This window comes from Dicentrarchus labrax, unplaced genomic scaffold (assembly GCF_905237075.1).
Source record: "Dicentrarchus labrax unplaced genomic scaffold, dlabrax2021, whole genome shotgun sequence".
Taxonomy (NCBI): Eukaryota; Metazoa; Chordata; class Actinopteri; family Moronidae; genus Dicentrarchus; species Dicentrarchus labrax.
The window spans coordinates 2,862,116-2,877,066 of record NW_026136719.1 but is presented as its reverse complement, the minus strand read 5'-3'; the positions used below and the strand labels follow the sequence as shown (position 1 = coordinate 2,877,066).

Sequence of the window (14,951 nt, the reverse complement as noted above, 5' to 3'; positions counted from 1 at the left end):
TCTCAGAGTTAGTAGTTGTGATATTTTCTAAAGTCTATATTGTGCAAAAGAATACACACAACACACACACACACACACACACACACACACACACACACACCTGTAAGCAATGAGCAGCTTTTCTATGTTCATCTTGGGGGCGTGAATCAGATGAAGAGCCTCATAATGTTGCACATTGTTGGCTGTTCCACCCTACAGCACCAATAATGAACGTTTCTGTGTGTAATCAGGGTTTTTTTATCAAGAGGAAACAGAAGGAGGTCAGAAAAAGAGGGATCCTTCCACTCAGAGCTGCCTGTAAACGCACCGTTTCACTGCGGTGATCTGACAGAACATCGCGAGCGTCTTCGGCACTAATCCCACACAGGAACTCTCTCGTTCTGCGTCACGCCACATCTGCACCGAAGCAACGAGATAAACACTTGTGACTGATGAAGACAATGACTCTTTCCACACTCGGTGCAGGAACAAAGAGGAGGCAAGAATAGCTTTGTATGCAAATCGACCCCCACACCCACTCCACCTACACCGACACTGGAAAAAAACGCACCGACATCAAAGGCAGCAGCTGACACGACTTCAGCGCGTGGAGAGCGAGGCTGATCAGGATTCACAGCAGTTTAAAGATAGTTCACTTTAATCCTGCAGGGAAACTTCACCTGAACATCAACACACTCCGACATGTAACAGTGGTATTAATACAACCCGCACTGATGCTGCTCACAGCAGGTACAAGGAAAGACAGACAAGACACAAAGCTGTGAAGGCAAGGCAGTCAATGCTAACGTCACCCTAACATGCTCACCATGACAATGCTAATGCTCACGTTCACCATCTTATTTTAGCATGTAGCACGCTAACAGGAATTAGCGTCCCAAGACCCAGAAGTGAGTTCTGCTCCCTCTCCTGGAAGTCAGAGGGTTTTTGGTTAAACAAGGTCTGTGGTTGACACAAGCTTAAAGGGACACTTCACCCATTTGCATTAAGCTTTGTATCATTAGTCATATTTTTGAATGGTCGTGCATCATTCCCTCACTTTCCCTGAGAGGGAGAAATAAGGATGTTAGTGTGTCACTTCCTGCTTCCAATGATGTAAAAATCGTTATTTTGCGTCATTGGAAGCAGGAAGTGTCATATCTCTGTAGAGGGGGTGAGACTACAAACACTACTTCCTCTTTTTGTTTCACTCACGCTACAGACCTATTACAGATCAGTGGGTGGGACTAAAAAATATAACCGCCATCTTGTTAGGAAGCTGAGCGGAGGCGCTGTGGAGCCAGACGTTACGACTGTGTTAATCAATGTAATATGGAAGACATTTCAAAAGTATCACGGTCGAATCAGATGTTTGTGGCTACCTTTATGAGCCGATATATAGCGAGCAGCGTCTGAGGCTGCTGCAGCCGAGGCAGAGGACCTGCCTGTCGCGGACGAGGAGCCCGGACTGGCTCCAGCTGGGGCGGACTGCTGGTGTCTGTGCTCTCGCTGTGCGCCTACGGACACACGGACGTCTGACTGTAAAGTGCTTCTGTCTTATAACAACGTGGCATGTATGTACACAATTTGTTCAAGTATTATCACAAAGTTATTCCCGGTTAATACGTAACGTCAGCCAACTGAACTAACATTAGCTTCTTTACTGCACAAACAGCTTGCAGTTGCATTGCTAACTACTGTGGCACGCTCAACACAAAGACCATGCATCTCTAACTGTGTGCTCAATGTCTTGTAGACAATATCGCCTAACAGCCTTTCTGGAATGGGTCCTGCAAGGCGAGAGATTGGGTCGAGGCGTTGTTTTACCCGCTGATGTGGTGCAGGCTCTCCGACAGTATCCAGCTCCAGATGGCCAGTACTGCGGCACCGAGACGTTGAGGACGCTCAGGAGGAACTACAACTGTCATTGTTAACATATTTATTGTTGTTGTTGTTGATATATTTCTGTAAATAAATGGTTCACATTCATATTGTTGTAGTCTTTGATAGTGTTACTGGGAGCGGCTTGCGGAGCTGTGCATTGTGGGAGTTGTTGTCTTTAATACAAATGCGCCCTAAAGTCACTTTCTGTCTTTTCTCAGTCAAATAGGCACCAAACTCAAAATGTATGTTACATTTCGACTACATATGTAACCCACTTTCAATAAATATTAATGTTTCCACGGGTGAAATGCTCCTTTAAGAGATTCTTTTGTTCTACAACATAAAATCCGTCAGTAATTACTCTAAACTGTGGATGTTGAAGCTTTTCTGCGTCTTTAAAAAGGCGGTTGTTAGCATGGGGGTAGAGCTTTAATCAGGCTCAAAGAATCAGGTCCAACCCGACTGCGAGGCTGACCCAAATGTAGTTAAAAAACAAATAATTAGTTCATTACAAGCAACATTTAACTACATTGTGCATATCGTAGTGTACATTTTTATCATAACTAATAAATAACAAATTCACTTATTAATCACAGTTGAATGGAGTTTCTGTTTCCTGAGTTCGGGCAGAGAATCAAAGCTTTAACATTTTAATTAATTGAATTGATGGATAAACTCATTAACACGCAGATAAAGAAGTTTTGGACAGTCTGATGTGTTTCTGAGAGTTTTGCAGCTGTCAGTCAGACAGATCGACCTCATCATTTCATCATTAAAGGCTGAACTCTGATGGTATCTGCGGCAGTGAGTGATGCTCCTGCAGCTTCTCCTCCGCCGGTTCGTCCTCTCTACAGTCACACACAAAATAATAATAACCTGACACAAGTTCCTCCAAACATAAGAGTCCCCTTTCACCCTGAGCTCTAACTCTACAGGCTACATACTGAGATATACAGGACACAATAGTATATATTATAGGTATATATAATTCCAGTAAAGGTTTGTCCTTTCTGGGCTACTGTAGAAACATGGCGGACTCTGCCAGAAGAGGGCCCTTCTGCAGTGTTTAATCTCTGCAGGAGCAACCAGATTCTGGCAGATTCTCAATGAAACAGAGTCAGCCAGAGGTTTTTACCGAGAGAACTACAGTTTGTCAGCTTCTCTCTGAACTAATTGCTATTAAATCTATCAATCTATCAATCTATCAATCAAATTGGTGTTGGTTGCTAATGTTCACTCCAGTCAGTTAATTTTAGCTAATCAGATATAATCTGTTGTTCTGGATTCCTGCGTGCTGTATGAAAGTTTTATTAATGGTTGCAGATGATAACATATTCAATTTCTACCTTCCATATATGATGTTATAATGTTATACACTAGAGCAGCGACATACAGCCAACCAGACTCCACTGACAAAACAACATAATCGTAAAACACAACTAGGAATGTCCTGATCAAGTTTATTTTACACCGGCAGTCTTGTGTTTGCTCCCTCACGACACCGGGCGCTAACATTTCCACTTTAATTAATGTAAATGTCTGTTATATTTACAGGTGGTTTCAGTTCGCAGCCTCAGAATGAAATACGGTCACAGGTCAAACCTGTTGTGATTTCAAAGACGTCGAGGTTTGAGGGAGAGAGGAGACGTTTATTAGAAACTACTCGTTAACGTAACGAATGTGAACGTGAGTGAAAACCTCAGTCTTGTTTTCCTCGGCGGCTCCGACTCGCCGCTCCTCGCCATCTGGACTCTGCGAGCAGAGTCCAACCAGGAGTTGATTCTCTTTAACTGCTAATTGATATTTGCGGCAGGGTCAGCCACCTGTCGGGGAGGAAGGGAGGAGGAGGAGGAGGAGGAGGAGGAGGAGGAAGAGGGCAGATGGTGGAGGATGGAAAGCAGAGCAGAAACAGGCAACCAGCCTTCAGGAGGACGAATTTAAGGATTTATCAAAGATCTTTAAACGTTGAATTACAGTTGAGATCAACTCCAGAACAAAAGCTAAGCAGGATATTGAAGTATGAAGGGAACCGTGGTGATCTGGATCGCTGCATGCAGCGTACAAAACGACGTACGGCGTACAATTTGTGAGTATGAACGTTTTATTAATGGTTGCTGTTGATAACTTTTTTTTAAATTTTAGGAAAGTGTTTTAGCATGATTAACTAGCATTTAATCATAAAACACACTTCCAACTAGTGATGTCCCGATCAAGTGTTTTTAGCTGATCCGAGTCATTTAATATTGAGTATCTGCTGATACCGAGTCCCAATCCAATACTGACGTCAATCTTTGAGATACTTCTGAGTGGACAGAAACAGAATCAAACTCATTAAAAGCGTCTCTGTTAGTGTTTCCAACAATCACCAACTCTACTTTGGCAGAAATAAATCCTTAATTCACCGACGTAGATGATAAAAACAGCAGTTTCAGTCGCTCAGCACCATGTGACACCATGACTCCACTATATCTTTACAGAGAGAATAACTGTTTAAATGTTCATGTTCTAAACATCATAAAACAGGTTATATATATAACCTGTTTTAAAGTTTCATGTAAATTTAAAATCTCCTAAAAGCTCAAGAACACTCTGGCTTTTATTGTGAAACATCTGCAGGTTCTGAGATTTATTGAAGGGAGCATTGTTTGATTTTTTTGGACTAAAAAGAAAACCTCATATCCTTTATTTTGGTGGTTTTGAAAGTGTTTATAACTGAGTTTGTAGAGGAATCTGTGAAAGAAAGAGTTCATAAACTCTTGATTTGTGCAGTTATGGTGAACTCTTTACGTTTAACAGAAATCATAACGAATCCTCCTGATTTACAGGTTGGACGTGAGGAGTGAAACTGTGTCTCTGATCCTGCAGCCGGATCGAGTTCTGACAGAGATAATGAAATTTCCATGACAGCCCTCCTCCGTCTCTATCAGGGAGCAACGAGGCGTGTTCGGCCAAAAAGGCCCGCCGCTGCACAAAGGAGCCGTCAACACGCTAATTAACAGCTGGCTTCAGACCAGAGCAAGAGGCACTCTGGGTAATTATCATTAGACTGGAGTAATTCACCTCATGTACGAGTCGGGAGGAAGGAGGAGGAGGAGGAAGGAGGAGGTGTTTGGTAAATAACCTGAAGTACAGGAACAGTTCCTAGAAATAAAGCAGGAGGGGAATACCAAAAACCTCCTTTATGTGTTTACATGTTACAGCTTGAATAATTTCCACACATCATACTTTTACATTTATGACAAAGAACCTCAATTTCCTTCTTTTAAAATACATTCTTTGTAGAAATAGTCATTGCTGTTATTATTATAAAAATGTCCTTTACAGAACCAAAGTAATCCAATAACAGTGAATGGAGTTGATCTTTCAGTTGTCGTAGGATCACTTAAACTGAAGGGCTGGTTTTATTTCCTATTAGGGACGACCGAGGATATTATTTTTATTATTTCTTTCTTTTATTTGTCACTTTCAGTCTTTTCAGTTCTCAAAAACTCATGAAACTCGTGGTGCACATGACGGCGCTGGCAAAAATTATTTCTCTGGGCAGAAAACAGACAGACACTCCACCATCAGGAGACGTTTGTAACTAAATTCATTTTAATCGAGTTCCATTTACTGGCTAAGGAAGTTACCTTGGAGACGTGTTTGAGTCAGACGACTACTGTTCACTGAGGTTGGGTGTTGTTTTTCCGACACTGCTGCCAGAACCGATTTAAATTTTAAAAAAAGAAGCCCAAAATAACAAAATGAACAGCCTTTTTTTTATTGCTAAGGCAAATTTGAACTTGAAATTGAACAATATATTAACTGTTACCAGTGTAAAGTATACTTAAATATTTACAATCTTGAGGAAAGGCTGCTGTCGTCATCATTGATGGTCTCCCCATCATCGAATCTACTGTTTATATCTATGTGTCCCATCTCCAGTTCCAGGGACGTCCACGCCGCCGACCGATGTGCTCATCATGGCGTCACAAAGGCAGTCGAGCACACTGCATCCTTCTGCTTTCAAGTTAGGCTTCTCCCCTTTGCACACAATTGTTTTTTAACATTTCCAGTGACATTTAACCACTTCAGACCGCTCTTGCTCTGTGTTTTGACCATGCTCAAGGTAGCTACTAGTAGGGCTTCACAATTAGTCGAAATATCTGCAAAGTCTCAGCCTGGCCGAGTGCAATTTCCAAGTGACAAACAGCTTTATAATGACGTACTGTAGTGCTGCAAATGTGCTCTGACCTACAAATCTACAAGAAGTGGACCAGAATAAATAAATATGTAAAATAATGTTTTAGATTCTTCAAATTATATTGTTTCATGCATCTAAAGATATGAGTCTCACACAGGCTTTCAACCACATTTCATGGTCTTCATCAGAGACTGGAAGTGGCTCAGTTGATAAGTGTTTGTATATGTGGGAGTAGTCTTCGGTTTAAGGGCTGTGTAAGTTCAGTTTGGTTTCTCCTCTGAGCCTCTCTGCTGGATGTTTTAATTAGCGGTGAGGCTCGAACCTCCAGCTGTGCTCACTGAACCCGCTCGACTCCAAACCAGCAGACGATCATCTGAAATATCCAGATGGAAAAACATCAGAGGTGACCAATCGGGCGCCGGGACCTCCTGGCAGAGGGCAGGTACCGGAGCAGATCGACAGCAGTCTGTAAAACACAGACTGTACGATGAGTCAGCGGCTGGCGGCAGATTGAACGGAGCTCATTCAGAGTCAGCGTGAATCACACCGCCGGTTATACAACTCGGTGGCAGCGAAGATCCACTCGCTGTTTGCTTTGTGTTGGTTAAACGATGGCGGCTGCTAAAGAGGTTAGCGTAGCTGCTGCTAGCATCAGCTGTATCAGAACTGGAGAGTCTTTCTTCGTTAAAAGAAGAGCAAAGAACCACACTGAAGGCTTTTGGCGATGTGAAAGTTCTCTTTTCTGCCGACTCACTTCAATAAGAGTTTGACTACATTATTTGGTTCATTGATCGCCCGTGATCGATGGTGATAGATGGTTTATCCAGTCACCTTCATTTCCAGCAACTTCCCAGAATTCAGCTGCTGCCTGCAGAGTTGAGTTCAGTTGGATATAAAAACACTGGCAGTCACATCCAGCCTGAAACACACCAAACCTCCTCCAGCATCCAAACCGCACAGTCACCGGGGACCTGTGGCCAAAATAACTTCACAAACCGAGCACATCGTCACCCAGTTTACGCTTCAAACTGGGTCGCAATTTCTCTCAAAGTGACAAAAGCAGTCACTGAAAAACTGATCTGAGGTCAGATCGGAGAGCGGCAGGTTGGGGACGGCGGCAGGTGCGTCAGGTGTCGACCTGACCTTTGACCTGACAGGGTTCGTGGAGTTCAGAGAAGCTTTGATGCCCGAGGGTCAGAGCTCATCAAGTTCTCAGAGAAGGAATCAGTCCTACTTTTAGAAAGAAAGCAGTTCAGTCCCAGAAAAGGTGTTTTTGTATAAGCTTGTGAAAGTTAGCCTGGATACACGTTTTCCTTCTCAGAATATCTGTTTGAAACTGAAGATTTATCAGATGGATTAAATAAACATGTAGAATTTAGGTTTTCCTAGAAAATAATGCTAGAAAATGCATTTTATCACAAATACGAAGCTGTCAGATGATGATTAAAGAACAGAAACACAACTGATCAACTTCTAAAAGCAACTTCTCATCAACTCAGATCAATTTCAAGCTTAATAAATAATGGTTGGTTCCGACCACCTCTGGGTTAAAGCCTGTGAACGCCCGCACATGTGTTATCAGTTAACCTGGCTGATTAGACCTCCGCTCAGACCACCTTCAACCTGGGCGGAGGTCTAATAACTTCTGTGGGGGTGTTCACACACAGATAACTTAGCTGGTTGAACAGATACAGATACGCAGGAAAAGTTGAGTTCATCCAGTCTCAGCGAGCAGCCGTGTAGACAAACGAGCTCCTGGATGAGACTCTGAGAGCAGAAGATGAAGGTTCGGGTTTATTGTTTGTAATGATGCTGAAGGAAAGACGAGTTGTGTGGGGGCGACACAGAGAAACCTCGAGGGAGAAAGAAACAACATGAACACGGTGTGAGGACAGAAACGTACCAAGAGAACAAATTAAACTAAAGACACTGAAAGCAGAGTGTGAATAAATGTGTGTGTTTCCAGTTTTACACCTTCACTTTTAAAGTATTTTGGGAACTGAGGACATTTTACAAAGTATAAGTGAAAATGTTGGACTGATTTTCTTTCTCATTTTATTTTTAAGAAGTGAGGATACTTTTGGAAAATTAGAATATTTAGTTAAGTGGGAACATTTTTGTCATTTTTGTCAGCCTTGTAGCTGCCATGTTAGCGAGATGCTGTCGGCAGACTATTTACTTTATTAATCCTTAACCGGGAAATTAGAGTTTGGATCGACGAGCAGCAGACAGACCTTGTTGTTGGTCCAGAGAACGTCTTTGTGTTATTCCTGTTTTATGAATAAAGTTTTCTGCAGCAGGAATGGGGGTCAGCAGGTTAGTTAGTGACACACACACGCGACTCTGAACCCGTCTAACCTCTTATATAACACGCGCCTGCTGCCTTCAAGTGCCATCAGAAATAACATGACTGCCAGCTGACAGCAGTCCGAGGAAATGATCCACGTGGTCACACATTTTTACCTTCAATAAATAACAATGTTTTATTTCTTTATCAGCAGCAGGTCGATTTCATCTCAAACATTATTTGACTCAGAATATCTTCCTGAGTCAAATTGAAGTTTTTTATTGAAGTCAAACCAAATTTGCAGCCATTAGTAATCTTAACACTTCATAAGGCACTGACTTTATATAATCTCACTGTTTCTATAGATCCATCTATAAATATCTGTCAATATCTATCAATATCTGTCACTTTTGTAATGTTTTTATGTATTACACTGTACTGTATTGTTCTTTATGTTTACTGCGGTTGGACAAACTGCCTATTAAATTAGTTTCAGGGAGCTTGTTTAGCTGCAGGGCAGAGGTCAGATGTTTCTGTGTAGACATGAATCCTTATACACGGTTAAACGAGAGATGAGTTTCTACTTGTAAGAAAGTAAGTAAGTAAATAAAAGAAATGTGGATTCAAGTCTGACTTGAGTCGAGTTCTACATCTTGGGTCTACAGACCTCCGCCCAGAAGGAAGAAGCATTTCAAATGGGATCATGGGTTAAGCTGTGACTCACCAATCAGCCTACTGGACTGTTTAACGATTAGATTCAGGGATTTTCTGTTCTGGTTTCCAAACCATGACACCAAAGAGAAAGATCTGATGTGAGGACATCTACCACTGCTGCAAGACAACCTGATTATTTCAAACACTAAACAGCAGCGGTGCAACTATCATATATGCAAGGTATGCAGTTGTGTAGGCGCCTGCAGCAGTTCAGGAACCACTCGCTCTCGTATCTGCTATAATCTTGATTGACGGGAGCTGAACCGACTTCATATGCAGCCAATCAATTTACATGTTATCACTGTGGGTATTTATAGTGGTCAGTGAACTGGTGTCTCTGTCTCACACTGATGTCATTCACATTCATTAACAGTAAAACACTTTTACATACAAACATTTTATTAATTTATATATTATATATTTATACAGTATGTACAGTTCTGTTGTACAATAGTCCGTCTACAGTTGTGTTTTTATGTTTCTATAATGCTGGTGAGCAGGAAACATGTTGTCAGATGTGAATGTGTGGCGCCGTCACAAATAGGATCATGTTTTATCTTTAATGCACACTCCTGTACAGCTCTTAACTCCTTTAAGTCTTCTTCTTCTCTTTTTATATTTGTATATATCGTCTCATTTATTGTCTCTATTTTTATCTTTATTTATATTTAGTTTTTTATTGTACTGCACCAGCTCACAGAGGCAAATTCCTGTATGTGAAAACCTGCCTGGCAATAAACCTGATTCTGATTCTGATGGTTTCGTATGTGTGAAGGTTTTGAGCAGTTATGGTCCAGCAGTCTGGTCCATCACTGTCGTTGCTATTATGACTCATCTTCTACAGCACATTTGTCTGTTTTTATTTCATTCAGGAGTCAGCTGTGCAGAGCGTTTCACTGTTGCTGGTCGTTTTAAAGCCGCTTTCACTCCTTTAATTTGCCGCTGACATTACATCAAGTTACATCTGGTTGCGACGGGAAGGCCCGCTTTGATCAGCTTGCATTGGGGCCCGGCGCTGACTCGTTACGCCGCTGCTAAACAGCTCTCTGAGTTTACAAGGTGCCCTTGAACGCAGCATCTGACCCACTGATCTCTGGGAGTTTGGTTTTATTTATATTTACTCGGCTGCTCTCTGCTTTGACTGAACGTCTCAGAAACACAGTCTCACTGTCTGCTCGAACACTCTCCGCTCCAACAGCTGTTACGTAACAAACGACTCGGCTCAGAGAAACTCAATGAAGTCTCTCCCTCTCTCTCCCTCTTCCTCCCTCCCCCTCTCTCTCTCACTCACTCTCTCCGTCTGCATACCAACAGAGAGCTGCAGGAAAATCTGCACACAGGAGACACATGGACGTTGACTCCATTAATTATGAGTGTGTGTGTGTGTGTGTGTGTGTGTGTGTTACAGATCAGTTATTCTCCTTTAAACAGCCGGGCTGCAACTATTGATTATTTTCATTATCCATTATTTTCTTGATTAATCACTTCATTGTCCATGGAGCCATGCTGGCCCTCAGAAGCAGCAGGGCCCCGGTGAATGGGCCCCTCCACAAATCTGCTTTACTCACATCAACTGGGGACGATAATGATCCTGCGGGACTTGAACCAGCAACCCTCCAGTTCCTAAGCCAAGTACCCACAGACTGAGCTGCTGCCCCCCCCCATATTTTATTGTATTTTATTCTTAAAAAATATATTCAATGCATAACAACAACAGTACACAACAACAGTAAACAGTGAACTCAGTAACTGCAGGAAGTTTGTGTAAAATGAATGAATTTTGAGCAGAGATGAGTTTTCCTCATATTTTCATACAATCTGTCTGAATTTGTCAAAAATGAAGCCTATTAAGTGTGTATGAGAAACAAAACAACATAACACAGTGTTTTATTCTGTCTGATGCTCGTTCTATTTGCTCTTTGGATGTAATAACGGCTTATTTTTTTATTGTAGACGATGAGATATTAAAGTTTTCTTACACCTCTTAAAAACAAGCAGGCCTCACCGAAGCATTGGCAGCCACTAGTGGGGGTCCCGAGCCCCAGTTTGGGAACCACTGTACTAATGCACATTATTGTAATCAAATATCTGCTTTGTGTTTTTATGGTTGTTGTATCTTTGTTTCTGGATATTCTTGTTATAAAATGCAATAAAACTTCAAATCAAACTGGAACTAAGAGACCAAACCAGGAGAAACCCTTCAGTGTGCACAGAGTCAGATTCATTCAGTTTTTAAGTTTCTTCGTTAAATGAAAGTTGAGTTCCTCCAGCTGGACAGTCAGGGCTGCCAGCTCTCTCTCTGTCCGACTCAAGTGACCGCCAGCGGCTTCACAAACACCAAAGCTGCGTAAAGGTTTCACCCAGAACCGTGCGTGTGTGTGTGTGTGTGTGTGTGTGTGTGTGTGTGTGTGTGTGTGTGTGTGTGTGTGTGTGTGTGTGTGTGTGTGTGTGTGTGTCTGAGCCTTTGAAGTTTGTGCTGCAGCAGGCTGACACACAGCCGACACACAGAAATAACAGAAAGCAGTCTGACCTTTGCTGAAGCCGGAGCCGGAGGGGCTGGACCCGGAGCTGCTGTGTCTCCTCGCCGGAGTCAGGTGCTCTCCAGCCCGCAGAGTCTTCGCGCTCGCCGGCGTCTCCATGACCGGCGTAGCGGGCTCAGAGCCGCTCCTGCCCGGATCGCTCGCCGACTCCATCCATGCACCGGAGAAAAGGAAAATCTCCAAAAGGAAATGAGCAAAATCCAAAATGTGATCGGTGAAAGAGAACCGGAGTGGAACCGACCGAACCAACGAGGCACCGGCGGAGCGGAGTGTGCGAGCAGCGGGAGGAGCGCGGCTGCTGGGCGGCTGTCAGCTCGCTGCTCTGAGCGCCGTTTGGAGGAGAGGAAGCCGGGCTGAGAGAGAGGGAGGGCGGCGCTGTGGAGAGCTGGGCTTCCCCTCCCTGGAGGCCGAGACCCGGACTGGATCCACACAGTCTCAAAGAGATCAGGTCTAAAGTCTGTCAGAAATATAACAAATAATGAATAAACTGAAATAAATATGCAGCAGAATGAGCATCCTCTGTACTGGGTGCAAAGGAGCCTGGGTAACAGGACATTAACTGTGTGTGATGAGCATGAATTTAACTTCATGAAAGTGTCACAGTCCCACTTTAAAAAAGCCACATTAAAATCTTCTCCCTCACTAAAAACTCCACAATCTGTTAATCTGAAATTAAAACTTTGTTCACATCTATCTATTAAATAAATGTTTATTTTTATATATTCCTAGACTGTAGCAGTGGAAGAAGCACTCAGATCTTTAAGTAAAAGTAGAAAAAATACTCCATTACAAGTAAAAGTATCAGGCTAATAGTATTCATTATGAGTGGCTTCTTCCACACTGTTATATAGAATATTATATAATCTGTTGTTATCGCTAAGGAACACATCGGTGGGATTTTAATGTTGCAGTTTATATACATATTTACTACTGGGTTAGTGGTCTGATCACCATGAGCATATTGTTATGTAAAAAGTAACAAGTAAGTGTCAAATGTAATGGAGTTCAAATATTAAGTATGATACAAGTACAAGTATGTCAAAATTTTACTTTACAACAGAAAATATGATCAAATCTGTTTAATCTCATGCAGTTTAATCCAATATCATATATATCAGACAATGAAGTAACTAATTACCTTTACACAAGTACTGTACTTAATACACATTTATACCTCAATACATTATTTGAAAGCTTTAGTAACAGTTTCAAAAGGATTTATACAAAATATAATAAACAAATCAATTATTATGTAATATTATATTTTAAGTATCCTAACATTAGCTCCACTTTTACCATCTGCAACATTAAATGACACAATTATAATCATATTTATTCATATATTTATATCATATTTGGATGAATTGGAGACCACAACAGTCAGTCTGGGTTATAACTGAATATTTATCAGAACGTTTACTAAAACTGTGGGAAAGGAGAGAGAGGAGGACGCTGGGGATCCACTGGGAGTTTTCTATGAAACCACATTAATACGTTCCACCACAAACTGAACCACCGATGAAACTAAAGCCCTCCGACTGCAGCCCAGACTCGAGACCACCACCAGCCGCTGCACTCGAAACTAAAGAGACAAAAGATACTAAAACTGAGACCATATCATGTGACCCTTTAAGCCAATATTCTGTGAGGTACTAATAATTTAAAGCTAAACTAATAAATACATACCTCACCACCGGCTTCATCTCTTTTTCAGCCTTTCTACCTTCAATAAAAGTTATGGCAAAAACACAAAACCTCGAGCTGCTTGCACCCTACAGTAACAATATAAATGAGTGATAGATCGATTAATCTGTTGGTTAATCTCACATGTAGAGATAATCTGGGCAACCTTGTGATTGACAGCTCATTCTCAGTGAGTCCGTCCAGCTCAACCAAACTCAGATCAAACTGTCAAACAGTGCTGATCAGATATGGATCCAGATCCTGTTGTTGACTATTTCTCTCCTCAAATCTGTTCACAAACACATTTTACTGTTTATCTGGAATACCAGATCCTGTGTGAGCAGGAGAGCAGCCATTGTTTCCAGACCAAGAGCAGCCAATGAGAGCAGCTCAACTTTCAGTATGTGACCTCCGCTGGCTCCGACATGGCGACGACCGTAACGCCACACAGGAGGCTTCAGAACGGTTCTCCACAAACCGATGGGAGGCGTCACAGCAGGTTCACACTTGGTAGAAACATGGCGGTCCAACATGGCGGACTCTGTAGAAGAGGACCAACAGATCTGGGTATTTTTTCAACCACCGATTGTTCATCTGTTGGTTGGAAGTTACTGAGACAATGAGGTTCAATGAGACAGATGAATCAATAGTGAGAATATTGATGATGTCTGACCAGATGGCTCTGGACTCCCCTGCAGGCAGCTGTCCTCCGCTGTGTCTTACTGCCTCCCTCTCTACCTTTTCATCATCAGATTTTTCTAATTTCCTTTTCGCCAAAAGCTTCTCAGTGCCTGGGACGTTTTAAAAAGAGGATGTTGCTCCAGATTTCATCACTTTAATTAGTTCAGATGAAATAAAAGAGCTGAATGATGATTATTTAGAGCGGGCACGAGGACTGGAGCAGTCGGCAGCCTGCAGTGAAGAGCCTCAGGAACGCTCACATTATACTCATTTCCATCTCAACATCCACCTGCTGCAAACTGCTGCTCCTTTTAAACTGATCTCAGATCAGAGAGCTACACTTTAAAGCCCTGATCTGGTGTTCTTATCCAGGAAGTCTGAGCCCAACAGTCAGAAAGTTTCCTGTCCTGTGTGTCCAACCAGCCCGCTGTCATTCCCAGGTCGTCCTTTAGTGCCAACACCTTTAGTTTCGGTTCAGTTCAGTCATCGTCAGGCGCTCAACAGAAGAAAATAACATGAATGTAAAAACCGTTCCTGTACATACGTTATATAGTACACAATGACACAACAACAATGCTAAAACTACATGTGAAATGAAGCAGGGTTATTGCAGAAGTTTTACTCCTATTGGAGGAGGTGGTTTGTACAGTACAGTATGGACCCGCCCTTGTGGAGAACCTGCTGGTCCCAGATAGCCATCACAGGGTTCATTGTATGAGACGCAGCGGGCTGCCAGGGTCACCAACCATAGCAGTCTAATTTTTTTTGAAAAGCTGAGGTGTAATCAGGCATTTTAGGCTGCAACAGTCCCTAAAAAAGGCTGTAGATATCCTGCAGGGACGGATTTGGTGACGTATGGTTTGTGTGTGGAAATATATGTTTGGAGAAACTGCCCAAATGTGTGGAAAAGTCGCAGTGATTGGATCAACCTTCCAGGAGGGACAGACTCTGGAGGAGGTTCACAGGTCTCGGAGGCTGAACTGGGAGGTTTTTGTTCTTTGAT

The 14,951-nt window shown here is 42.4% G+C and overlaps 1 protein-coding gene across 1 annotated transcript in view; it reads right to left on the bottom strand.

Annotated features, from left to right (window-relative positions):
• LOC127351334 (nuclear receptor ROR-alpha A-like) overlaps positions 1–11,891 on the bottom strand; it is an 83,958-nt gene extending 72,067 nt beyond the window's left edge. Inside the window, exon 1 of the mRNA XM_051378795.1 lies at positions 11,575–11,891. Within this exon, the coding sequence (XP_051234755.1) occupies positions 11,575–11,737 (163 nt within the window). The 5' untranslated portion in view covers positions 11,738–11,891. The remainder of the gene's footprint in view (positions 1–11,574) is intronic.
• Positions 11,892–14,951: the final 3,060 nt, after the last annotated feature.